The 27,327-nt window shown below is 41.4% G+C and overlaps 1 protein-coding gene across 2 annotated transcripts; it reads right to left on the reverse strand.

The window, feature by feature from the left end:
* Positions 1 to 1,588: 1,588 nt before the first annotated feature.
* zdhhc2 (zDHHC palmitoyltransferase 2) lies at positions 1,589 to 27,110 on the reverse strand. Of its 2 annotated transcripts, XM_072433892.1 has the most exons (13): positions 26,944 to 27,110; positions 17,247 to 17,273; positions 15,105 to 15,199; positions 12,261 to 12,381; positions 10,714 to 10,783; positions 10,595 to 10,627; positions 8,934 to 9,054; positions 8,809 to 8,847; positions 7,703 to 7,835; positions 6,629 to 6,755; positions 3,216 to 3,308; positions 2,917 to 3,032; positions 1,589 to 1,660 (listed from the first exon to the last, which is right to left on the reverse strand). In XM_072433892.1, the coding sequence occupies exons 1-13, from the start codon at positions 27,065 to 27,067 to the stop codon at positions 1,620 to 1,622; spliced, it is 1,140 nt and encodes a 379-aa protein (XP_072289993.1). In that variant the 5' UTR covers positions 27,068 to 27,110; the 3' UTR covers positions 1,589 to 1,619. The 2 variants fall into 2 exon arrangements, with proteins under 2 accessions (XP_072289993.1, XP_072289999.1); XM_072433898.1 differs by lacking the exon at positions 8,809 to 8,847.
* Positions 27,111 to 27,327: the final 217 nt, after the last annotated feature.

Genomic DNA, 27,327 nt, shown 5'->3' on the forward strand with positions numbered 1-27,327 from the left:
TCTGTTCTGCGCACGCTGTAGCATTAACACCAGATTTATTTTGTCTCAAAGTAGACTCTTTCTCACTCACTGGCGCGGAGCTGCGCAGCGCGGAGCTAACAGCTGTGGGGCTACGTCACGGGTGGGCGGGGCACACACACGCTCTAAGACTACGTCACGGGTTGGGCGGGGGAGCCAGATCGCTCTTCACAAGGGTGGGGGCGAATATCAAACCAAGCCGTTTGCATTTCCGGGTTGGTGAGGGGGTCCAAGGTCTGGGTGATATTTCTTAACTATTATGTTAAGGGTGTTGCACAACACTTATTATTATCAATTATACACTTAGGATAGACTACGAAACGTGAAAAAAAGCATGTTATGGCACCTTTAAATGCATCATGGTAGACGAAGTCGTATTTGATAATAATATATTGTAGGTTGATTAGTGCAAAACTATCATCTATAATTACAGTATTATCATAAAGAAATAAAGTCAAAACTAAAAACAAGACAATCATAAAGACGTTGGAATCTGCTGTTTCTGGTCAAACGTACAGCAAAAACATGATGTGATATTTCTGAATGTTACGGGACGGAAGATATCAAAGGTGCACTGTGGGTGTCGGCCAGCTGCTTGTCGCCATGGTGATGTTAATGTTCTTTTCAAAAATAAAACACAAATGTCTTTCCGTAAAGATTTAATGATCATAAACAACTGGAACTCTCATTGATCTGAACCTATACGTCTGTTTTAATCTTCTTTAACGCGCCTCTTTTGTTTGTGGAAATGTGGAAATGTTTTTTTTTATTTATGATGGTTATTATTTATGATTCACACTCTGGCCCAGGTCACACATGAAAAAGAGGTTTCTAAGTTTTTTTTTTTTACCTCATTAAATAAATGAAGAAATTATTTAAATCATAAATCATTAAAAAATATATATATACATGCATACATTTAAAAATAAATAAAATAAATAAAATAAATAAAATAAATAAAATAAATAAAATAAATAAAATAGATTAAAAATAAATAAAATAAATAAAATAAATAAAATAAATAAAATGAATAAAATAAATAAAATAAATAAAATAAATAAAATAAATAAAATAAATAAAATAAATAAAATAAATAAAATAAATAAAATAAATTTGCTCCCAACAACATGCTTTTACTGACAGAGGATTGACTGTTGAGCTTGGTTTAAAAAAAACGGATGATTTATTAGACGTGTCTGAATTGTAAAACTGATCAATTGCTCGGCCCTAATCTCGCATTTATTCAATTACAGCGGTTTTATTGGTCCAGAAAAACATGCCTGCTCACCGCGCCCTGAGTCGCCTCTCTGTCTGACTTGTCACTTTGATAGATGACTTTAATGCCATACTGCGGAACAACACAGGCAAAGCAACAACATCTCCACGGAGACACAGAGACAGACTCTAGAGAAGCTACGCAATGATGGGGGTCTTTCCTCATATTCATAAAGAAAATACATGGGATGAAATGGATATCGGCAAATATCGGTATCGGCTCAAAAAAAAAAAAAAAAAAAAAAAAAAGGTTTATTCTTTTTCTTGACAGTTTTAATGAAAATGCCAACATTTTACCTTCAGAGTCACATCTATTTCGTCGTCAGTCACGCCTCATGTTCAATGGTCATTATTGGATTACTAGCACCTGAAACACAGCGTTTTATATTAGAAAAGTCAAAATATATTGTACATAACAGAATCTAACTTAACCATACAAACAAACTTTTACAAATGTAGTAATAAGAACTGATGTATGCAGTGGTGGGAAAAAGGTTCAGTAAAAGAAGTTTGAAAGTACCTGTTTAAAAATGTACTTTAAGAGTAAAAAGTATTTCACACAGATTTTGAGAATCGTTAAAGTGTTAAATGTGGTGATTTGATAAAGATTTGTGCTGATCTTTGGTCAACAGTAGCAATTCCAATTAATAAAAAGAAAATCTAAATTGAGTTTTAAGTTCATATTTTTGTTTGCTTCTAGTCGTGACTTCAACTCAAAAAAGTAACAGAGTAGAAAGTAAAGATATCTGCTCTCAAATGTAGTGAAGTGTAAAGTATCCACAGCTAAATTAACTGAAAGGACAAATATTATGCATTATTTGTATTGTTATTAGCCTTTAAACATGCCCTTAAGTGCTTTTAATTTGGCATCTCATGTTTTAGAACAAAAAATTACAATATCTTTAACACACAAAATGACATTGTAATCTTTCTCTATTTCCAACACTCCAAACTGGTGTAAGGGTGTGATTTCCCCTTGCAGCCACTAGATGGTGCCACCAATCAACAGTCCACACAACCACAGGAGGGTAAATCAGGACCTCAGCACAAAATTGTACTGATGTGATAAGAGGACAGAAAAGCATGAGTCTGGTGATGATTTATGAAGATTCTCAGAGGCACGTCACAGATCGACAAAAGGTCAGTTATCGAAGAGATTCAGAACGGAGTGTTTTTGATGCTCGGAGGGGAGAGGATTTACCAGGATTCATCAAACTAGTGTGAATGAAGCTACAGTATTTTCTGGACTATAAGTCGAACCTTTTTTCATAGTTTTGGCCGGGGTGCGACTTATACTTATATTTATACTTATATACTTATACTCCGGAGCGACTTATATGAGATATTATTTGTTATTTTCACACTTGCAACCGCATTTCATACTCCAGTGCGACTTATATATGTTTTTTTCTTCTCTATTATGCATTTTTTGGCTGGTGCGACTTATACTCCGGTGCGACTTATATGGGTAAATGCTAAATGTCCATAATATGTGTCCTTTAAGTAGTAAGTGCTGATAGCTGACAACATTTTCTTGTACTTTTACTTTTGTACTTTGTTACTTTCCACCACTGAATAATGTGTAATTGGCCCTGGTTAAACTTAAGTCTGGTTGTGCTGCACCTTTCTTGTCCTTGTCGGCTGCACCTTCGCTGTCAGACCAGGAGGGAGCGGTGGTGAGCAGCCGGCTCTGAGACTCCCGCAGCGGTTTGGAGGGGAACTGGCGCCCCTCTGCTGTACTGAGGAGAATAACACGGACAGAAATAATTTTAATCTTAAACGTATAAGTTTATAAGTTACTCCACTTTCAAATCTCAGGTAATAGCAGCAGCGTTTCTTTACTTGTGTGTGTTAAAATCAGCAAAAATAGTACTTTTAATAGTACATATTTATTGAAATCCAGAGTGAAGACCACCATTCACCTCTTTGCGGTCGCGATGGGGCCCACGGGGGACGGTGGCTGCTCAGGGTCAACATTCACCAGACATGTTGGGAATGAACATCCATCTCCTGAACTGGAAACAACAAACCAAACAGTCAGAGGAAATCGTCCAATTAATGAAATGTTAAGTGATTTGTGCTAATAAAAAATCAATAAATCCCAAATCAATAAGTAGTGTGAAGTAGGTATTAAACTATTAGTAAATTTGTATTTTTTATCGCCACAGGGTCCGTCATTTACTGTGCCCTGTGTCCAGTTGTGTGATTTGGCATCGGGGCAGTTCTGACCAGAAGCCAGAGAAAATGTGCAAATGTATTTTTTATTTTTACACAAATCTACTTAATTTATATCATTTTAGAGACAAGACTTTCCTCTTCCTCACAGAAATTCATGTCATTCTCACGTAAAAGGAGACGTATTACGGTATTAGTTGTTTTTTTGTCATTGTAAATCACATTATTGGTCTAAAACGGATTAATAATAGAAACGGGTCCATTGACTTCCTGTTCCACTTTAGCGCGCGTGGATTGTCATTTACGTGTTTTTAATGACATTATTGAGCGCAGCATGTTTGACCCCGAGTCTGAAAAGAGGGAAATGAACTCTCAAGCCTCAAATACAGGACGACACAGGATTTACTCAAACGTGCATGAAGCAATGAAGTAGCAATGAATATAACACTATTATAACTGGATTAAACATTCATAAAGGTCAGTTTTACATAATATGTCTCACACAACAAATCACAACAGCAGTGTGGATCAGATATAAAAGTGGGCGGGGCCGAACAAGCTGACCACTAAAGCTGCAACTCACAATTATTCAATAGTCGACAAGTCACATGTTTATCTGTTTAATGTTTTGATTGGTCGACACGTCATACGATTATTTCTACTGAGACTTTTGAAATACATGATCAAAAAAGTTGAAATATGGCAACGGAAGGAGAATATTTACACATTAAGTGGATTTTAAATATTTAATTCATTTTTAATTTAACATTTTGAGTGAAAAATGCCACTTTTGTACGTGTTTTAGAGTCTATATTGTCCAGATAATGATAACTACCCAACTAATATCATAATCAGATAGTTTTGATTAGTCGATTAATCGTTGCAGCCCTTTTACAGACCAAGAGAGTTCCACATCCTCTTCACTCTCTCTCTCTCTTTTTCTCTCCCCCTTACACTCGTTTCTCCAAGCAACTCCCCCCTCTCCTTCCTCCCTCCCTCTCCTTCCTTCCTCCCTCTCCTTCTTCATCTCCTTCCTCTTCCCTGTACACAGACCCTGACGGCTTCCCCCCAGAGGAGCCCCGAAGACGCTCTGACCCAGTTGTCCGTCTCCATCACATGACGGGCCCTGTCAAAGTCTGTTAAATCTACACTTTTCCCTCGTCCGACCAAAAAACTTCCAAGGACAAAATGTTCACTCGCAGCCGACAGCATCACGCCCACAAGTCTAAAGAGCTTAAGCGTGCTAATCAGCTCCTCTGTCGGCCGCGTCGGGCGCCGTGGCAGCTTAATGTCGGGTCTGCTCGCACCAAGTGGGACAAAACTCACCGCCTTCATCGATGGATGTCTCGCTTGTCAGCAAATATCGTCCGCAGTATTGCATAACGACCTCTGTTGGGGTTTCGCGGGAGTTTGTAGCAACCGAGAACATCGTAACTGCAGTAATTTTGCAGCATTTTTTATCATTGGCAGTAGCTATTACGTTGTCAAAGCTTCAATGTTCCATGTACAGCCAATAACATATGACTAATTACATTATTGGCAAGACTTTATTAGTTTAATTTAGTCTTTATTTGAGGGCAGTTTACAAAGAGGTTAAACTCATAAAAACGCAGACGTTCCAGGTTAGCAGAGGCACCAGATCATGGCTAAATACTGTAGCTTCCATCCGCAGTTGCTCATTCACAGGAATGAATTATGAATTATACAAGGCAATCAGCAGTCAACAATTATAACGACGTCCACTTACTGACCCACACAACAGAACGAACGCTACGACCGCACGGCGCAATCAGCAATGAGCCTTAAGTGTTTACAAAATCACGAGTTAGCGTCGTTTTATCAAATGCACAAAACACCGATACAATTGTCTGCGTTTCTCTTTTCATCGTCCTCTATTGTCATGTGAAAAATTAATACGTTTTGGCTCAGTTATTACATTATGAGCTCGTTACATGTAAAAATTGGCCAAAATTATTCCATTGCAGGCAGTTGTTATGTTATCGGTTGCTACAGTGGGAAAAGTGGTGGATTAAAAAAACTCACGTTGCTGTAATTGCTGAATTGCACTATTTTGAGTAGATTTGAGTGAAAATCTAACTGTGTGATTGTAAATTGTCATCGTCTCACCTGTCTCTGCCTCTTTTTACACCGAAAAGCATAAAACGTCACTGCATCAACTTAATTCAACGTTGAACTGTTCAATTTGCATATTTTTTGCCATGTAACTTTAGCACTCTTTCCCTACTTGTCTTTAAGATACACAATTAGCTACTTTTACTTTATATTTGCAACCTCCAACTTTTATTTCCGTTCCTAAATTAGTTGTTAGTTCCTGAGTGAGTTCTTTGGACACTATTGTTGTATAAAATTATAATAAAAACATGACACAGAGTTGGTTACAGTTGATTCAATCTGTGTCATGCATTTATTTGTGATTTGTTTTAACTGTTGCCAAACCTGGATGATATAATTCACTTACTTCTGAACTTTATTAAAGACCATTATGACCAAAAACAACACAAACCGTATTTTCCGGACTATAAGTCGCACCCTTTTTTCATAGTTTTGGCCGGGGTGCGACTTATACTTATATTTATACTTGTATACTTGTACTCCGGAGCGACTTATATGTGATATTATTTGTTATTTTCACACTTGCAACCGCATTTCATACTCCAGTGCGAGCGACTTACGGTATATGTTTTTTTCTTCTCTATTATGCATTTCTTGGCTGGTGTGACTTAAGCTCCGGTGCGACTTATAGTCCAGAAAATACGGTACTTATATTTATACTTATATACTTATATACTTATACTTATACTTGTATACTTATACTCCGGAGCAACTTATATGTGATATTATTTGTTATTTTCACACTTGCAACCGCATTTCATTCTCCAGTGCAACTTAAATATGTTTTTTTTCTTCTCTATTATGCATTTTTTGGCAGGTGCGACTTATACTCCAGTGCGACTTATACTCTGGAAAATACGGTCCTTATATCAAACGTTAACATCTTTGCAACACTGACTTATCAAAACACACGCGACACCAAATCTGTGGATCTTATACCTTTTCAAACAGTTTTCACCAAAGTTTTTCACACTTTTCTTCACTTGTCGTGGTTTAAAATGTCGTGGTTTATGAGCGAGGGCTTTACCTGGAGAAGACCGGGACGGGCCAGAACTTGACTTCGTCTCCGAAAACCTGCCTGAAGTTTTTGCCGCAGCCGAGACTGAAGCCGCTTTTGTCCGTGCCGTGGCGAAAGACCGGCGCCCGAACTGCCTCTGCGCAAAACAAACAAACAAACAAACAAACAAACAAACAACTCATTAATACAGGCAAACACACATTCACAAATATCAGCAGGGAAACAGTGGCTCAGTGGCTCAGGTGCGGTTGACTTTTAACTAAACGGTTGAGGGTTTGATTCCTGTTTCGACCAATACATAAAGTTGTTGTGTCTTTTGGCAATGCACTTAATCCACCTTGTCGATGAATGTGAAGTGTGAGAAAGTGTGGGAGAGTAAAGACTGTAAAGAACCATAAAAGAACAAAGAACAAATCCACTTAAAGGGACAGGACCCCATTTCTTACATAAAGTGGAATATAACGTTTTGCCCCAGAAGAAACTGGTTTACAGGATTTAAACTGTAAAAGCAGCTCTTAGGGTCAAGATGAGATTGCTGTGTGCTGTTTGTATCAAATTATAGAGCATTTTTATGGTCAAGAACTTGGAAGCAGGGCTGTTAGCGCTGTTAGCATGCAAACCTACGCTCTGGCCTCTGAAAGTCATGAAACGCGCTCATAAACTCGTCGCGGTTGAACAATTAGGATGCTTGAAAATGAGTCAGTAAAGTGAGTTTGGACTGATGCAAACTATTTAACGTGAACTAGCTCTATTTTTCACATTTTTAAGATGAAAATGTCAGTGAATATTGTTAAAACAGAATGGCGAACAGTGGAAAAAGCCCCCGAAATCGTGCTTTTTTTCTTTCATCTGACGTTTTGGCTTTCTTTAGATTTTTCTTTACCCCAGTTGGTACAGAAACATATTCAGCTTTGTAGGCAGAGGTGTCCAAGCTATTGCCCGTGGACCAGATTTGTGTCTGTCCTCAGATTCCTGACAAGAGTAGTCCTGCAAATGTCCGCCGTAACCTAAATAACAAACGTGCGGCCGCGATGAGAGGCCCGGCGAGACTCTTCCGAGGCTTCTGGAAGGTGCGGCGCTCACCGAGGGTGGAGCGGTTCTTGCACACGAGCCAGCAGTGGTAGATGAAGAGCGAGGCCAGGCTGACGGAGAACATGGACGCCGAGAAGAACAGGAACAGGATGTGGAACTTGGCCTGAGTGTCCGGGAGCCCGTTCTGACCGGAAAAAGAGGCAAGTCGTCAATGAGTTCGGTGTCTACAGACGAGACAACCTTTGAAACCTTTGCCTACTGAGGGATCACATCGAACACTATTACTACTACTACTACTACTACTACTACTACTACTACGACTACTGCTTATGCTACTGCTGCAACTAAAACTACAAGTCAAACCTTTGGACACGCCTTCTCATTCAATGGTTTTCCACGTTTTACTTTCTACAAACTAAAGACATCAAACACACGAAGCAAGACGCGTGGAATTATGTAGCAAAGACGAAATGTAACTCAAAGTATGTTATATATTTTTGGATTCAGAGTTCTCCCTTTGCTTTGTTGACGGTGGGGCGGCGGACCTTTAGTCGATTAATCGGTCGGTGACGTCTCGGTCGACTAAAGTTCGCGTTAGAGAGCGTTATCTTGAGACGTCGGTGTGAATTGCGAGTCTTCTTCCAGATAAATACACTGTTTACACCGTGTACTAGTGCGGTGCTGTATTCTCTCCCGTAGTATCGCGGCAAGTGCACTTTGGGAACAGAAACACAGGGAAATCGAGTTTTTGAGATGCTTTTGCCACGACCAATTGAGGTGCAGAGCATGTTTTTGGTCGACCGCGAACGTCTTTGGTCCTGGAGGCGCCGCAAACCCTTGGCCTTCTCTAAACGGGCGTCCCGATCACGTCTTGTCCAACGGTTTTCACGTCACCGTTTGGGACTCGCCGGTTGCCGTAGAAGTGGAAAACCAAGCGCGTGCGATCAAAGCAAAGAACAGTCATTTCTCAATAATCCAAATATAACATACATTTTTTGACTGCTAGTGTACAACAACAACAACAACAACAACAACAACAACAACAACAACAACTAACACTATGACTAGAACCACCATCGATCCCGGTTTACCTTGAATCTAGCCAGGATTTCTACTCATCTACACTTCTCTAGTCGATATTAACTACGTTTTCATACCAAGTACTCTCTGAGGCGGAAATGTGCTCTACCGCCGGCCTTTTAGAGACAAATGACATCACAATCACGATACAATATTACACTTTATAGGATGTTTTAACGGCTGTGAAGCGACGGAAACTGACCAGCCAGAACTTGATGAAGTACTTGAGGTCTGTCGCAGTGATGAAGAGGCAGTAGAGCAGCGAGTAGAAAAGGAACAACATGAAGTACTTGTAATTGGAGAAGCCCACACAGTTGTTCACCCTGGAAGGACACAATTATACAAATGAAATTGGCAAATGCTGTTGTTTTGATGATGACGTTTGACGCAGATAACAATAATTACCACACAAATAAAGTATTTGAGATTTTGTTTTAAAGGCGTGGTCTAATTAAAGGTGTGCTATGTAGCTTCTCTGGTGAGGGATCTTGCACCTGCTTGTCTCCATGGAGATGGTGTTGCTTTGCATGGAATATCCCATAGTATGACATTAAACATAACGGTGTTTTCATTGATTAAACTGGTTATGTTTTTTGTTCTTATTTGATTTGACTGGTTTTATTGCGTCAGAAGCAGTAAAATTAATCAAAAATATCTTCCTTTTTGTCGTATCTTGAAATGTGCTATAAAAGTGAACTGGATTGAGAAATACCTTGGATTGAAAAAAAGGTCTGTCATTGCCAGATTTGGCACAGTTTTTCAGACTGCACTCGCCCAGATACTTTGGCACAAGCGCTATAGTTGCTACAGTAACCATAGTTGGAAAGAAACTAATTTTTGAGATTTGTTCGATCAAACTCAGTAAAAACTATATATTTAAAGTCTTGATAAACGATAGAAAGCGGATCAGAGTCAGTCAAACTTTGATGTGCCAAAACCGGCAGGGTCACCTCTCCACAGATCTGACCTGGCCTGGTGGTGCCACATGCTTGTCTCCATGGAGATACATTTAAAGCCATAACACTGGCAAAACCTCCAGCAGAAAAGGTTCCATTGGTGAAGTTTACGCATGGTTAATATTCAGAGTTTATTTTGTTTCCTGGTGAGTTTATTGATCCATTTATGAACAAGATGTCGTGTTTTTAGCTCGTTTAGGTTTTGAAAATAGATGCTTATGTTCATAACTAGAGCCGCGTCGGGTTCAGTTCACGCCGCGCCACAATTGGACGTGTCGTTTTCAGCTCTTCTGTCTCTCAGTCTGTCGAGGGAAAAAGCTGAAATCTGCTCCAGAATCTGTGTTTATTTTGGCTTGGCTCAGCTGACGACAGGCGGCTCAAGCGGCTGAAGAGGAGAGATTTACAAAGCAAACAAGGACAGAAAAGCTAACAAGAAGCTGAACAATAACCCAGCGTTTTCAAGATAGAAATGTAAGTGACAGTGTGTCCAGGGATAGATGCGGTTATTGTTAAACGCCTGTGTGTAAACCGTCTGAATTAAGAGATTAACTAAGGATTACGTGGGATTAAAACTATAGAAATCAACCAAAAATATACTGCAAGGTTACATAGTGCACCTTTAACTTCAGGTTCACAGGTAAAGGAAAGGTAAAGGTCATTTAGCTTCATGATTGTAACAAATTCAAGTAATTTGTTCCTCCCTTTGTGTTGCAGAGATCTTTGGCCCTATCTTGCAATGGTTCAGAGCAGAAGCAGAAGCAAATAAATATCCAATACAAAAATGTGAGATCAGATGAGCAGCACATGGAGAAATAGAGTTACAGCCGCAGATCTGTGCTGGACATCCATTCAAACAGAGCTAATGCTAATGGCCTTAAAATGCTGTATTTACAAAGTTTGTACTGACCAGGGGCAGTGGTGATCCATCTTCAGAATGCACCTGTGACACACGTACAGTCAGTTTATATGATTCCACCATCTCCAGTGCATTTCGGTGTATTTGAAGCATAAAGATGTGAGTCGTACTTATCACAGACTGAACAGTGGTGGCATCGATCAGGCTTCAGCAGCTGACAACGATCACAGAACCGAATCGCTGAAGAGAGGAAGAGACGAGAGACGTGAGGGCAAAGAGAAGGTCAAAAGAGAAAGAGGCGATTTAAAAAACAGGTTTTCACGAAGTGTTTAGGTTCACTTTATTGTCCCCGTAGAGAAATGTGTCCTCTACATTTGACCCATCCTGTTGGTGCTGGAGAAACCTGTCAGGAGCAGCGCTCAGGGGCCCAGATCCAGATCCTAGACCTGGTCAGGACTTTAGCTGGAGGATTTGACCCGTTGTGCATGTGTCAAGGAAAACTGTGGTACAGTCGAAACTACACAAGGTCTAAACCGGGTTTTCTTCCTCCAGCGTTTGTTCTGAATATGTCCAATGTTTAATCATATATTATCACATCACTCACACTCTAAATGTGTAAAGACTGTGAAGGCTTCAGTCAGAGTGTGATCTGGATTTATTTACTTACGGTAAGTCAGCTCAAACCAGGTCTATCTCAGGACTAAACCAGGTCTATCTCAGGACTAAACCAGGTCTACCTCAGGACTAAACCAGGTCTACCTCAGGACTAAACCAGGTCTATCTCAGGACTAAACCAGGTCTACCTCAGGACTAAACCAGGTCTACCTCAGGACTAAACCAGGTCTATCTCAGGACTGAACCAGGTCTATCTCAGGACTAAACCAGGTCTATCTCAGGACTAAACCAGGTCTATCTCAGGACTAAACCAGGTCTATCTCAGGACTGAACCAGGTCTATCTCAGGACTAAACCAGGTCTATCTCAGGAGTAAACCAGGTCAATCTCAGGAGTAAACCAGGTCAATCTCAGGACTAAACCAGGTCTATCTCAGGAGTAAACCAGGTCTATCTCAGGACTGAACCAGGTCTATCTCAGGACTAAACCAGGTCTATCTCAGGACTAAACCAGGTCAATCTCAGGACTAAACCAGGTCTATCTCAGGAGTAAACCAGGTCTATCTCAGGACTGAACCAGGTCTATCTCAGGACTAAACCAGGTCTATCTCAGGACTAAACCAGGTCTATCTCAGGACTAAACCAGGTCTATCTCAGGACTAAACCAGGTCTATCTCAGGACTAAACCAGGTCTATCTCAGGACTAAACCAGGTTTACCACAGGACTAAACCAGGTCTATCTCAGGACTAAACCAGGTCAATCTCAGGACTAAACCAGGTCTATCTCAGGACTAAACCAGGTCTATCTCAGGACTAAACCAGGTCAATCTCAGGACTAAACCAGGTCTATCTCAGGACTAAACCAGGTCTATCTCAGGACTAAACCAGGTCTATCTCAGGACTAAACCAGGTCAATCTCAGGACTAAACCAGGTTTACCACAGGACTAAACCAGGTCTATCTCAGGACTAAACCAGGTCTATCTCAGGACTAAACCAGGTCTATCTCAGGACTAAACCAGGTCAATCTCAGGACTAAACCAGGTCTATCTCAGGACTAAACCAGGTCTACCTTCAGCCTAAAGCAGAACTAAACCAGGTCGGACCTCCAGAGTTGGTGCGTGTGTAGATGGGCAGGTCTTTGGCGATCCTGCGGAGGATCTCCTGCTGAGACTCCCCTCGGTCCTCACGCTCCAGCAGCTCTTTGTCCGAGTACGACAGGTGGAACTGAGCCAAAACAAACAGCACAAAACATATTTATTTGTGCGCAAACGGCAACAGTGGAAAATATGGTAATGTGACCTATATTGTGAAGTTTAGCCGCATTAATCGCTGAAAATGTTCAATGAAATCGTCGCAACATCATAAATAAAATAGACTAAACCAGAGAAGGCATGCATACATTTACATCACTTTATAGGAACAATGAGGAGCAAAAATATGGAAAAATGAATGACTGATTTTACAAACTGTGTTCATTTAGTTTCAATGTTGAACAAATCTATAACATTGAATCATGAGTTTTCTTGAGATATTGCGTATTTAAATGTACAAATTAAATAAGCAGGACTAAACCATACAAGGACTGACAATAGTATAATGTGTGTGGATCAGTGTAAGACTTAAATTCATTGCTTTGGATCAGCAAAACATCATGAAAACTATTTATATCGAGTGAACTTCTTGTGCTGGGTGTGATGCTCTGTTCATTCCTCTTGAAAACCTCTCACATCCACTTAAGTGCGGCTCACGTTCAGGGCGTTTGATCGAGCTTTTAGACCGTAATACTTTACAATGAAAGTGCCTCTGGCTGTAATCTATAATGTGTTTGATCCTGACCACGGCACTCTAGCTCCAGAGAGAAAAGCACATTCATTCATTCATTCATTCAGCCTCAATCCAAATCAAACCACGTATAAAAGCTTTACAAGAGGCTATTGCAGAGTCACTGTTGTTGACGCGCTAACATCACATCTGAGTGCGGATCATTTAAGCACGCGTGACTATAAATGGTCTAGTTTTCTTTCTTTTTTTAGGAGAAACGCAAAGTAGATCAAAGTGTTTTTCTATATATATAATAGAATATAACTAGATCTGAGTGAATATTAAGCAAATTGAAAGGTCTTCTTGTGTCTAAAATAATGATAATTGATCATTTGACTGATTGACTGATAATTCTGTCGTTCAAACCAGTGTTTTTCAACCCTTTTTTGAGTCGTAGCACACACCACCTACTAAAATGTGACCAAATTAGACATTTTAGTAAAGATAATGTGCAGAATAGTTTCCGTGGCACAGTCCGGTTCTTTAAATTTGGCAATGGCGGTAGTTTTTCTTTCTTTTTTGGAACAGAGATTTGTTCAGGACACTTCAAAATGATGAATGACTCAATTCAATCCACGCGTGACTCCGTTTACTAAGACATTATGCCTTTTTCCCTTGGCACACGTTGCATTATCTTAAGCGCACAAACGTTCCCTGGCACACCGGGTGAAAATCATGGGTTGTTTTCTGAAATATATGGTGTTCTTGCCTTAGTTTAGCAGTTCATGTTTCAGCTTTCGCTCATCAAAAGTGTTTAAAATGTGTGAACTGACACACGACACCCACAAGGTCGACGTGTTCGGCGCGAGGGAACAAACACGACTAAAGCTTTCTGTCCGAAACAAACTCGGGCCGCACTCGTCCCCGTCAAACAGCAAAGGTCCTCTCCGCCGTCGCCCATCGCTGACCGCGCCGGAGCCTGTGGTCAGACCAGGCCGTTTGAAATTCACTGCAGACTCCCCGGCCGCAATGTAACGCGCTGACATTTGAAATGACTGTATGTAAAGAGCATTTCCTGTCAGACTTTTTGGATAGAAAAAAAGCGCGTGTTTCTCCCGAGGTTGTTCTTCCGCAGCTGCACCAGGCTCTTAAATCACGTCCTCTCTATTTTAGGACGAACTGCTCCGAAACCCAGTAGAAGGGAGAGGTCCGAGGCACTCTGATATAATAGTGTAATCCTTTAATAGAACAGGGACGCGCCGACAAGTTTCGACCACCTACAGGTCAAGCGAGGCCATTTCTGTTCAAGGATTTCGTTCTCGTGGCTATTGGTCTCTTTTCCCCCGGACTTTTAACCTGTTACTGCCCCGTAGAACTCGCGTATCTCTGTTTTATTGAACTACAAGCTCTGAAACCCACTTTAAACAGACATACAGTGCATACTTCATTGGGCCCAAGGCTGTGTGGGTGTTGTAGTGTCTGCGTTTGTCTGTTCTCGTCCTGAAAAGAACGCCACGAAAAGAACCTGCTGCAACACTGTTTTCAATGAGCCAGGGCCTGTTTATTGTATTTGAATATGTTCCTGTATTAAGACATTGAAATGAAACGGAAAAATGGCTTTAAAATTGTGTGAGAGCACCTCAAAATCGTCTGCTCTTGTCTTGTGTCGGTCCAAAAAGACAAGAATAAAGTTAAACTGTCTCAAGGCAAGTTTTGATCACATGTCCAGACAGTGACCTACATCCTGAGGACATCCAGTCATAATCCTGACCTATTTCACTGAATTCAGGACTAAAAAAACAAGCTTGGACAATGGACAAAACAAGGACTAACCCCGATCTGAACCAGAACTAAAGGAGTCAAGATTAAACCAGATCTAAACCTTTTAACTCGATTTAACACAACTCATTCAGGATCAGAAAAGGTTCAGCCATGGTTAAAACCAGACTAAACGGGATGTAAACCGGGACTTTGATCGGATAAAATGAACAAAATGTCAAAACTAGACCAGGATTATAATATGATGAACAGAGAGAGGTTTAAAGAAGAGGACTGAACTAAACTAGGAGTGTGACTTGTTCGGGTTTAAAGCAGAAGCATAGTTGAAATAAAACTAGTATTAGACTTGGAAAAGACTTTAGTAGATCTACAGCTGAACTAAATCAGGACTGGGGCAGGACTTTTACCTCTTTGAGCGGGTTCATGGGCTGCGTGAAGATGGTTTGCCAGTACGCCCAGACAAACATGACGAAGACCACGTGGTACACCAGCAGATACACCACTGAGGAGGAGGAAAATGTTATTTATACTTTAAATAATCAGTTATAACAGAGGCCGCTGTAATTATATTCTCCTGCAGGACATCCGTGATCATGTGAAAGTCTCTTAACACCGCCAGGACCAGATGTTAACCACAAATCTATCGTTTTGAGACATTTATAAGCAAAACAATATGACATAATCGCTTTCAGACTTTATGTTCAGTTTCATCAATCAACCAATAACGTGTCATTTTATCAAACAAATGCTGAAGTCGGTGAATTGTTTATTGCTGTGTTTGTGTTCGGTCTGTTACAAATGATGCACCGCCATTAAAACGTTGCATTAATAACAAAGACTTTTAGTAAACAGCTGCTTAACGTTATGTGTATCGCGCTGTCCCAAATGTCTGTCTTTTCACTGGGTCAACGGTTATTTAAGGACTCAAAGGTTATTGCTGAATCATTTTAATACACATTTTAACCATAATACAATATACAGAATACAGAAATATGGTGACTGAAGGCTGCTAGATAGAGACATATTTTCGACGTGTATTGATTTGATAGTTCCACTGTTGCTTTAGATGATCGACATAGCTTTATAGTTGACTAGTTATAATTAGATGATTAATCTTTGCAGTCTAAATCGTCCCCCTGATAAAACATATTGTTGTTTAGGTGTTTGTTGTATGACTGAATGAATTGATCCTTCGACCGATTTGTCATGAAACTTCCATTTGTTTTACTTTTAGAATTGTATCGTCATTAACTTCATCAAAAAAACACAAAGAGTGATATTTTATAGGCAAATTCTACCAACATGGGCACTAAAGTATCTTGTGAATGTTATTACTGTGCATATCTGTGTGAACCTGGACAGTAGAGGTGGGAGATACAATTAAAAGTGGATAATATCACAATTGTTGTTTTGGAGATATTCAAAAATCAAGTATATCGTCTATAATTAAAACGATTAAAATGGCATCAAAACAAGAGTGTAAAGTTATATTTTTTGGTCCATTCCTGTTTTGTGCAGTACTTAACTCAACCAAGACGTTTCCGGGCACAATCCTGATGCATTGTGAAAATATTGTCTCACATCACTTAAAGGAGAGATATTGTGCTTTTTCCGGTACTTGATATTGAACTACAGCATGAGATGATCATCCTTTTTGTTCATTTTAAACTGAAATATCGATTAGAAAGCCTCAGCAACAGAAACACTTTTCACAGTAACAAGCATCAGACTTGACTTGTAAATGACATCAGAGTCATTTACACATTTCAGTTTTTGAAAAGTGGCTACGTGACGTTTTAGAACCAACACGTGTCACTCTGAGTCTTGATTTGTCAAATATCAGTAATTAAATTCATGGATGTGGGCGTGGAAAGGTGGAAACAGGAATTTTCTGAGCACAGGACAACACGGGGTTAATAAACATGCAGGAATCAAACTAAATATGGACATTTTCCGGAGTATAAGTCGCACCAGCCAAAAAATGCATAATAGAGAAGAAAAAAACATATATAAGTTGCAGTGGAGTATGAAAGTGTGAAAATAACAAATAATATCACATATAAGTCGCTCTGGACTATAAGTATAAGTATATAAGTATAAATATAAGTAGTCGCAGGCCAAAACTATGAAAAAAGTACGATACAAGGATAGATAAACTAATGATGGAAAACACACCATTGTAATGATAGTATAAGATCATTAAAGCTGCATAACACGTCCCCGTTGAAACAAAACTGGGTCTACTTCTTTCTTTTGTGTTTGTTTCTCTCCGTTTGCCGTTCAGGGCAGACAAACTTCTGTAATGTGGGCCAAGGCGGGATTAAATTAGCTGTTTTTTGGGGGGAGCTGTTTGTGAAGACTCAAAGCTCAGGGAAAGTGGGTCTCGCTGTCGCGCGGCGCGTTCGGGGCCCTCTGTAGATCATGGTGTTTTTGAAGTTTTTGGCAGCGCGCGCTCAGGCGGGGCATCCCGGCCAAACGCTTTTAATCCGTCCCGGATTAAAAGCGCACTCATTCCGATTCATGTTTCAGCAGATTTGAAATTGACTTACCCTTTTCCCCCGTGTCGTCAATGGACTCTGCAGAGATGACAGGAAGAAGAAGAAGAAGAAACAGTTAGAAACAGGCGCCATAGTTCAGCTAATCAAATAAATGTGAATTATTTTATTAGGTTTGCCAAAAGGTCATGGCGTACTCTGTTGGATCACGTCTTTGAATAGCTTTGCATTATATTAAATGTGACGTGGTAATTCTGAACTTATTGCCCGTTTGACCACACTTCACATCGTAACGCTTTAGATTCTTTAGTAAACTACATATACTGCATTAATGAGCATTTGTCATGTGTTTAAGATAAGATATGCCTTTATTTGTCCACACATGCGGAAATTTGGGTGTTGCAACACAAGGAGATATAGAGGAAAGGAACAGATAAACACTCTTTATAGAAACAAACTCTTATAAACAAAACTCCTATGTACAGAACCTCTCATATTCTTAATAGAGAAAAGAGGAAAAAAATAAAATTGAAAATAAAAATAAATAAAATAGAAATAAAAAGATTAAAAAAAACAAGCTAACATAGGACAAAATAATACTAATCAGAGTGGTAAAATAAACACTCTTATTTACAGCAGTTCTATGCACATGAATATGACATTATTGCGTCTGAGTATTGCACATGAATATGACATTATTGCGTCTGAGTATTGCACATGAATATGACATTATTGCGTCTGAGTATTGCACATGAGTGTGACATTATTGCGTAAAGTATGACAGTAATTGCACATGAATGTTACGGTATTGCACATGGTTAAAGTCAGTATTGCAGTCAGTATTGTTTATTAGCGCTTATAAGGCATTTACTAGCATTTATCATTTGCCGCTTATCAATGCTCTTACAATCATTTGGTTCATGGGTTTATTAACACAAACATGTTTTTAGGAGATAGAATATTAATATTTCTGAGGTATTATAAGCCATCTACAAATGCTATTGTCTAAGTGCTTACAAACATATAACTGTTGCTTAACGCCTTATAAACAGTTTACTAAGGAACCTTATTTTACCAATTTACTCTATATCTATTTAAAACAATCGTGACATTTTAAAGTAAATGGTGGGAATAGAACCAATAACCTCAATTAATGTGGGCAAAATTGCACTCAATGCTCAAATTTGTCTATTCACTGTGTAACTTTTAGAAGCCCCGCCTCCTGCTCGTCTCCAGAGCGATGTCATTGTTTTGCAACCCAAAAAATAACCGTCACTAACTTTACCATAACCTCTGAAACCTACCAAACCATTCATATAAACACACTCCCTCTCCCCTCCATTATCCTGTCGTTTCATCACAGCAGCAGAAGCACCAGCCTCCTCAGCCGTTCTATCTCCTCCTCCTCTTCACCACGACGTCATGACATTATCAGTCCGTCTGTGCCATGGAGTCGCTCAATAGCATGACACAGTTAATATTTATGTGGTAAAGTATTATGTTTAATCAGTGATTAGCTGAGCACACAACTTCATCTGTTCTCAGTGAATTATCCAGAGCGAGAGGGAAGGAGGGAGAGAGGGAGGGAGGGAGGGAGGGAGAGAGGGAGGGAGAGAATGAGGGAGGGAGGGAAGGGGAGAGGGAGGGAAGGAGAGAGCGAGAGAGAGAGAAGGAGAGAGGGGAGAGAGAAGGAGAGAGGGAGAGAGAGAGAGGGGGAGAGAGAGGGAGGGAGAGAGAAGGAGAGAGGAAGGGGAGAGAGAGAGGGAGGGAGGGAAGGAGAGAGGGAGGGAGGGAACGAGGGAGGGAGGGAAGGAAGGAGAGAGGGAGAGAGAGAGAGGGAGAGAGAGAGGGAGGGAAGGAGAGAGGAAGGGGAGAGAGAAAGGGAGGGAGGGAAGGAGAGAGGGAGGGAGGGAACGAGGGAGGGAGGGAAGGGGAGAGGGAGGGAAGGAGAGAGAGAGAGGGAGAGAGAGAGGGAGGGAAAGAGAAGGAGGGGGAGAGAGGGGAGAGAGAGGGGGAGAGAAAGAGGGGGGGAGAGGGAGAGAGTGAGAGGAAGAGAAGGAGGAGACAAAAGAGTAGGAGCAGAGAGAGAGGGGAGAGAGACACAAAGGAAGACAGAGAGAGAGAGGATAGAGTGGGAGAGAGAAGAGAGGAAGAGTGAGAGAGGGAGGAGACTAAAGAGTAGGAGCAGAGAGAGAGAGAGAGAGAGAGAGGGGGGGAGCGGGGAAGAGGGAGGGAGACAGAAGAGAGGAAGAGTGAGAGGAAGGAGAAAAAAGGAGCAGAGAGAGAGAGAGAGAGAGAGAGAGAGAGAGAGGGGAGCAAACAGAGAGAAAAGATAAGAGAATGTTACGGAAAGGGAGGTGAGAGTAGAGAGAGAAACAGAGGAGTGAAGAAAAAGAATACAGTGAGAGAAAGAAGAGAAAAAGAGAACAAGAGAGGAAAGGAGACAAGGGTTGTAGGAAAGAGGATTAGAGGGAGAAGGAGACAGAGGGAGAACAAGAGTGGGAATGTAGTGAGAGACAGGAGAGAGAGAGACAGGAGAGAGAGGGGGGGGTTTGCAAAGAAAGCGAGAGAGGGAATGTGTAGAGAGAACGGGGGACAGAGAGAAGACATAAAAGAGAGCGAGAGCGTGAGGAGAGGTGATCCGGGGATTCGGGTCCAGGATCGGAGCCAAAAACCCAGCACCAGCAGCACAAAAGCCCCAGAGTCCGAGAGCGAGACACGTGAGAGGAGACGAAACAAGGACACATCAGGAGAGCTCTGTGAAGTTCTCCTGGTGTGAGCTGGACACGAGCAGGACAGAGGCTACGCAGAAGTGAACAGGAAATAAATAATTAGATCTTAAAGACGCCGTAGCCTGAGGAGGCAAACGACGACGCAGCAGCTAAAAGAGGAACATTAGCGTCAAATTGTGTTCAGGGACATGGCAACAGGGACAACGTCAGACTGGGGCAAATAATAATAATCATCGTTTGTAGAGCAATTTACAAAACTACAAAGAGCGTTACACAAGTTCATACATAAACACGAGGAGTAAATGTAATTAAAATCAGACTGAAGTGTAACAAATCAGACATAAAAGTGTAGGGACAGTAAAACAATAAATGCACATATTTATTTCACTTTTATTTTAGGTATTTAGCTGCGCCTCAGTAATAACATGTCTGAGTGGTAACATAAAGACAGAGGAAATAAAACTGGCCCAAGTACTGACCCCTGAGGCATTCCGGACGATAACGGGGAGTTAATCGTTCATCCAGGGTCCTGTGCACAAAAGGGCCCTTACAAAGTCTGTAATGTGCATTCATCATGAAGAGAATGGGTAGTGGGGGCCCGTAAAATGTGGCCCGGACTTTCGAGTAAGACCCCTGCATGGAAAAATCTGATAATTAAGTTGTAGTAGAACGGTATCGAACGGGGTCCCAGTACAAATATAGAAGACATCGTTTTGTGCCAGCGTTGGTTAGGACCCTTTGCTTTAATTGGTTTTAATCAGCTAGAGGATGAGTTCAAAGGAAAATGACTTCACAATTAAAAACTTGGAACAAATAATGAATTAAAAGTTAAAGATGGATTCATCTTTTGAATACAATGATAGACAAAGAGTAAAGTCTTTTGCAATGAAGCTGTCTTTGCAATTGTATTCTTCAAATGTGACTTTGGGCTTCAAATAAAAGCTGTTCAAAGTGTTTTTTAGCCTCAAATGGTTTGTTAAAAGATTAAATAAGGTAAAATTGCAGCTTTAAACGCTGTCAAACTCAATAATTCACCGCGAGCGACCCACTTAGAGCGCATGAAAACACCACATTTTCCCCCGTCTTGAAAAGTGCAGCGAGCGGGCCGTGCGCAGATGGCTCCGGGTGCATTATGTAAACGGCACAATGGGATTATGTGCGTTTGAACCATCAGCTGACGACACTTCCACACAAACGCCGCCTGTGTTCCGCTCCCAAAAACCTGTCCTGTTTTCCCAGAGTCATGTTCCAGTTTGTGGCATCATGTGACGAGGGGAAAAACATCAACCACATCAATCTTAATAAGTGCGGATTCAACCAGAAAGATCATTTACAAATCCAAAACTTAACTATGAATGCATTCTCTCTCCTTTCTTCAAGTTTGTGCCGCGACTTCCGCCTCATCGTGAAAATGTCAAATCTTCTACAAAACTCAACGACTTTCAAGGTTTTGCTTTGTAGTAGTAGTGGTAAAGTAATAGCAGTAGAAGTAGTAGTAAAGGTAAAAGCAGGAGTGGTGGTTATAGTACTATTTGCAGCATCGATGGCAGTGACTTTAAGCGCATTTTCAGTTCATACAAATGCACTGGGCCGTTTAAATATCAAAATAATGAGTCATTCCTTGCATTTGTGTGAGTCTTTCAAAGCTGTCGTAATTATGACTTAACATGGATCTGGTGTTTCTATAGCCACAGCTGCCCTGGGGTGGACTGCCCAGCTGCACCAGTGGCTGCTCCAACCACCACCAAACTGCCACATGTGCACCAGTCCCAGATGGGTTTGAAGAGCCGACCCTGTAATATTGGATGAAACCACTGGTGCCCCAAATCTTCTACTTTTCACTGTTAACAAATGAAACTAAAACCCTCCAAACGCCGGGTCAGAGGGTCCGGACTCTTGTAATCCACTTATGCTTCATTGTGTCCTGTTTATTAAACTTTATACGTGACAGATTCTGAGGGCTTCTGCTCGCACGCCGTGTCGTCCCATAAACTGCACGGGACGCTCTGCTATAGCGTGTCCAGGGGTCGTTTAGGGACGTCAGTGACACGGTACAATAACTTTGGATCTGTTCTGTTCTTTAAAAAGGAATGTGGTGTATATTTTCAATTCTTATGCAGAGCCAGGGACTAAAATGTATAAGATAAGATAAGATAACCCTTATTTGTCCCACAATGGGGAAATTCCAATGTTGCAATACATGTTAGACAGATTAGGAACAGAAAACAGATAATCTTACCTCTTATAATCTTAAGGCTAATAATAACACTGGGGGGTTGAGTGTCTTGCCCAAATGTACGAGATCTGAGCAATAACTACATTGATGATGGTGAAGATTGAAATAGTGAACTATGGAGATTTTGTTAATACATTTAGACACTATGCAGCACTGTTTTGTTTGAAGGAAATTACATCTCCGTTTTACTTCAGGAATACGACATGTGCACACAAGATGAATGAGCTAAAGACAGGAAATGGTATTTCGTCATTACCAACCCATCTCTAATCTGCCATTTTGGGCAAAGTCCTCAAAAAGGTTGTTTACCACCAGCTCACTGACTTCCTCTTAATAAAAAACTCATTTGATGTTTTTCAGTCAGGTTTTAGACCTCATCACAGCACTGAGACTGCTCTTGTCAAGGTGACAAATGACATCCGCCTGAACACTGACACGGGCAAAGCCTCAGTCTTAATTCTGTTGGATCTGAGTGCTGCTTTTGACACTGTCAATCATGGGATCCTCTTACAGAGACTAGAGGACTGGGTGGGCATCACTGGCACTGCCCTAAACGGGTTAAGGTCCTATCTGGAAGATATCTTTGTTGAAATTGGTACCTGGGTCTCAGACCACATGACCCTGACCTATGGGGTGCCCCAGGGGTCAGTCTTGGGACCCCTTCTGTTCAACCTCTACATGCTAACGTTAGGACACATTTTTGCTGCATAGTAACTGACGTACATAGAATCATGCAGACGACACTCAGATCTATGTTTCACTGTCGGCAGGTAAATATGACCAGTGGAATCACTCTGTCACTGCATCTGCAAAACAACTTTCTCCAGCTGAACTCAGACAAGACTGAAATCATCGTCTTTGGCCACAGAAACAAAGAGAAAGTGTTAGCGTCACCTCCAGAGTCTCGCTCTAAAACCTACAAATCAAGTTAGAAATCTGGGGGTAATAATGGACTCAGACTTAACTTTAACAGCCACATCAAATCAATAACATCAGCAGCTTTTTACCATCTAAAAAACATTGCCAAAATCAAAAATATAGTGTCTACGCTCTCATTCTAAATTCCTTCACTTTTGCTGAGTTTTGTTTGGCTTATTTGCTGATTTGTGTTTGTGGAGAACTAAATATACTAATTAGTTCAACTCTGTTTGTACCAAAACTCTAAGTAACATAATATTGTCTTCGTTCAACACGGAAAGCCACTTCAAGCACTTCGAATACAATAAAATAAAAGAGATAATATGAAGGATTGCTGACAGTGGATAGTATATTTATGTTGTCATTAGGCACGTTCTTAATGGACTGTGAGGCCGCCACTGCATGAATAATACATTAGTCTTTAGCCTGACGAAGCCACGGCCGCGGTTACAGGTGCTGTTTTCACTTTGCTTCTCAAGCAAAACCATATTGTTTTTACACGCTATTTTATATCAGATATGTCAAATAATAAAGGAACTAAAATGAACTGAACTTCCAGAAAGCGTCGTAACAAACTGAGCCGCTGACGCTGCAGTAGAAGTACTTGTAGTATTGGGAACAGGAACGTTGCTGCAGTCGTGGTAGAAGTACCTGTCCCTGCAGTCGTGGTAGAAGTACTTGTAGTATTGGGAACAGAAATGTTGCTGCAGTCGTGGTAGAAGTACTTGTCTCTGCAGTCGTGGTAGAAGTACTTGTAGTATTGGGAACAGAAATGTTGCTGCAGTCGTGGTAGAAGTACTTGTCTCTGCAGTCGTGGTAGAAGTACTTGTAGTATTTGGAACAGACATGTCGCTGCAGTCGTGGTAGAAGTACTTGTAGTATTGGGAACAGAAATGTTGCTGCAGTTGTGGTAGAAGTACTTGTAGTATTGGGAACAGAAATGTTGCTGCAGTTGTGGTAGAAGTACTTGTAGTATTGGGAAGAGACATGTCACTGCAGTCGTGGTAGAAGTACTTGTAGTATTGGGAACATGAATGTCGCTGCAGTCGTGGTAGAAGTACTTGTAGTATTGGGAACAGAAATGTTGCTGCAGTTGTGGTAGAAGTACTTGTAGTATTGGGAACAGAAATGTTGCTGTAGTTGTGGTAGAAGTACTTGTAGTATTGGGAAGAGACATGTCACTGCAGTCGTGGTAGAAGTACTTATAGTATTGGGTACAGAAATGTCGCTGCAGTCGTGGTAGAAGTACTTGTAGTATTGGGAACAGAAATGTTGCTGCAGTTGTGGTTGAAGTACTTGTAGTATTGGGAAGAGACATGTCACTGCAGTCGTGGTAGAAGTACTTGTAGTATTGGGAACATGAATGTCGCTGCAGTCGTGGTAGAAGTACTTGTAGTATTGGGAACAGAAAATTTGCTGTAGTTGTGGTAGAAGTACTTGTAGTATTGGGTACAGAAATGTCGCTGCAGTCGTGGTAGAAGTACTTGTAGTATTGGGAACAGAAATGTCGCTGCAGTCATGGTAGAAGTACTTGTCACTGCAGTCGTGGTAGAAGTACTTGTAGTATTGGGAACAGACATGTCGCTGCAGTCATGGTAGAAGTACTAGTAGTATTGGGAACAGACATGTCGCTGCAGTCGTGGTAGAAGTACTAGTAGTATTGGGAACATGAATGTCGCTGCAGTCGTGGTAGAAGTACTAGTAGTATTGGGAAGAGACATGTCGCTGCAGTCGTGGTAGAAGTTCTTGTCACTGCAGTCGTGGTAGAAGTACTTGTAGTATTGGGAACATGACTGTCGCTGCAGTTGTGGTAGAAGTACTTGTCACTGCAGTTGTGGTAGAAGTACTTGTAGTATTGGGAACAGACATGTCTCTGCAGTCGTGGTAGAAGTACTTGTCACTGCAGTTGTGGTAGAAGTACTTGTAGTATTGGGAACATGAATGTCGCTGCAGTCGTGGTAGAAGTACTTGTAGTATTGGGAACATGAATGTCGCTGCAGTTGTGGTAGAAGTTCTTGTCACTGCAGTCATGGTAGAAGTACTTGTAGTATTGGGAACATGAATGTTGCTGCAGTCGTGGTAGAAGTACTTGTAGTATTGGGAACATGAATGTCGCTGGAGTCGTGGTAGAAGTACTTGTAGTATTGGGAACATGAATGTCGCTGGAGTCGTGGTAGAAGTACTTGTAGTATTGGAAACAGAAATGTTGCTGCAGTCGTGGTAGAAGTACTTGTAGTATTGGAAACAGAAATGTCGTTGCAGTCGTGGTAGAAGTACTTGTAGTATTGGGAACAGACATGTCGCTGCAGTCGTGGTAGAAGTACTTGTAGTATTGGGAACAGAAATGTCGCTGCAGTCGTGGTAGAAGTACTTGTAGTATTTGGAACAGACATGTCGCTGCAGTCGTGGTAGAAGTACTTGTAGTATTGGGAACAGACATGTCGCTGCAGTCGTGGTAGAAGTACTTGTAGTATTGGGAACAGACATGTCGCTGCAGTCGTGGTAGAAGTACTTGTAGTATTGGGAACAGACATGTCCCTGCAGTCGTGGTAGAAGTACTTGTAGTATTGGGAACATGAATGTCGCTGCAATCGTGGTAAAAGTACTCGTAGTATTGGGAACAGACATGTCGCTGCAGTCGTGGTAGAAGTACTTGTAGTATTGGGAACATGAATGTCGCTGCAATCGTGGTAAAAGTACTCGTAGTATTGGGAACAGACATGTCGCTGCAGTCGTGGTAGAAGTACTTGTAGTATTGGGAACATGAATGTCGCTGCAATCGTGGTAAAAGTACTCGTAGTATTGGGAACAGACATGTCGCTGCAGTCGTGGTAGAAGTACTTGTAGTATTGGGAACATGAATGTCGCTGCAATCGTGGTAAAAGTACTCGTAGTATTGGGAACAGACATGTCGCTGCAGTCGTGGTAGAAGTACTTGTAGTATTGGGAACATGAATGTCGCTGCAATCGTGGTAAAAGTACTCGTAGTATTGGGAACCAGAAATGTCATGTTCTTTCACAACAATGACACAACGGGAACAGCGGTTGCAGCAGTAGAGACGATGCAACAATACAGCAACATTAGGCGTTCATTATTGTACATTGCTTTGTCATGACGGTGCATTTAGTCAGACTGATGTTAGTTATGGCAGTTCCAGTTGTAACTCAACTGTCCATCTGCATTTAATTTGAAAATCCAACCACTTTTCCGATACAGTTTCCTCTATTTACCTTTGCTAGACATCTGCTACTCGGAAAAAACGTAACAAATGTGATATATTATTCATTCAATCATCGTATTGCCATTGCAGCGTCCCAGCAGCACCAGCAGCAGCAACTATGGGCCTCAGGCGGTTTAGCCAGTGACACACATCCACATGATAGACCCGCGTAATCCATTCACTGCGCTCCGTCCGTCATGTCTTGCAGTGCGCGCAACACACATTACCATAATACTATTACAGCTAATCCACGCGGTGATCCAGTGTGCATCGATCCCCCTTCGACATGCACGAAATGTCCCTCAGAAATCGATGGACTGGACGTAACGCGGGGGCCATCGGGTGCTGCAAGATGAAACTTATTTCCCGGGCGCGTTTTTTGGTCGCCGACCCGCTCTTATTGTGTGAGTAATGGCACTGTCAACAAACACTGCGTAAACACGGAGCCCAGTCTGGCACATTTACCAACACAAACACCCCCCTCCCATCCACAGTATTGGCCCCAACGCACGCACACACACACACACGCACACACACACACACACGCACACACGCACACACACACACACACACACACCCGCGACTCATACACACGCGCGCACCTCTTCATTCATGCTCGTGGCGCATAGTGACGGGCCGCTTACCTATGCACAGCTGCACAACATAGGCGTAGTACGACCACGCCACTATCACGGCGATGAACACGACCGGGATCCAGTACAGAACTCTCTGACATCCGCGTTTGATTCGCGTTCCCGACGGTGCCATAGTCGCTACGAGGAGCGCATCACTCCGCACGCGCCTAATGTTTTGTTTTTCTTTAGCCGCCCGCAATCAACAAAAAAAAATAAAGAAAAAAAAATTAAGAAAAATAGAAGAAGCCGCTGTCACTGCATCATCGTAGCGTTTCAAATTGTCAACACTGAGCAGAGGAAAAAATATATATATATATATCACAGAGGAAAATGCTGTTGCGGTGTCATGCGTCTTTCCCCCTGTTTTGGTGCCGCACTGCTCCGCTTTTTACG

Source organism: Eucyclogobius newberryi, unplaced genomic scaffold (genome assembly GCF_026437365.1).
Source record: "Eucyclogobius newberryi isolate DKJ021-1_F unplaced genomic scaffold, fEucNew1.0.hap1 SCAF_11, whole genome shotgun sequence".
In the NCBI taxonomy this organism is placed as follows: Eukaryota; Metazoa; Chordata; class Actinopteri; order Gobiiformes; family Gobiidae; genus Eucyclogobius; species Eucyclogobius newberryi.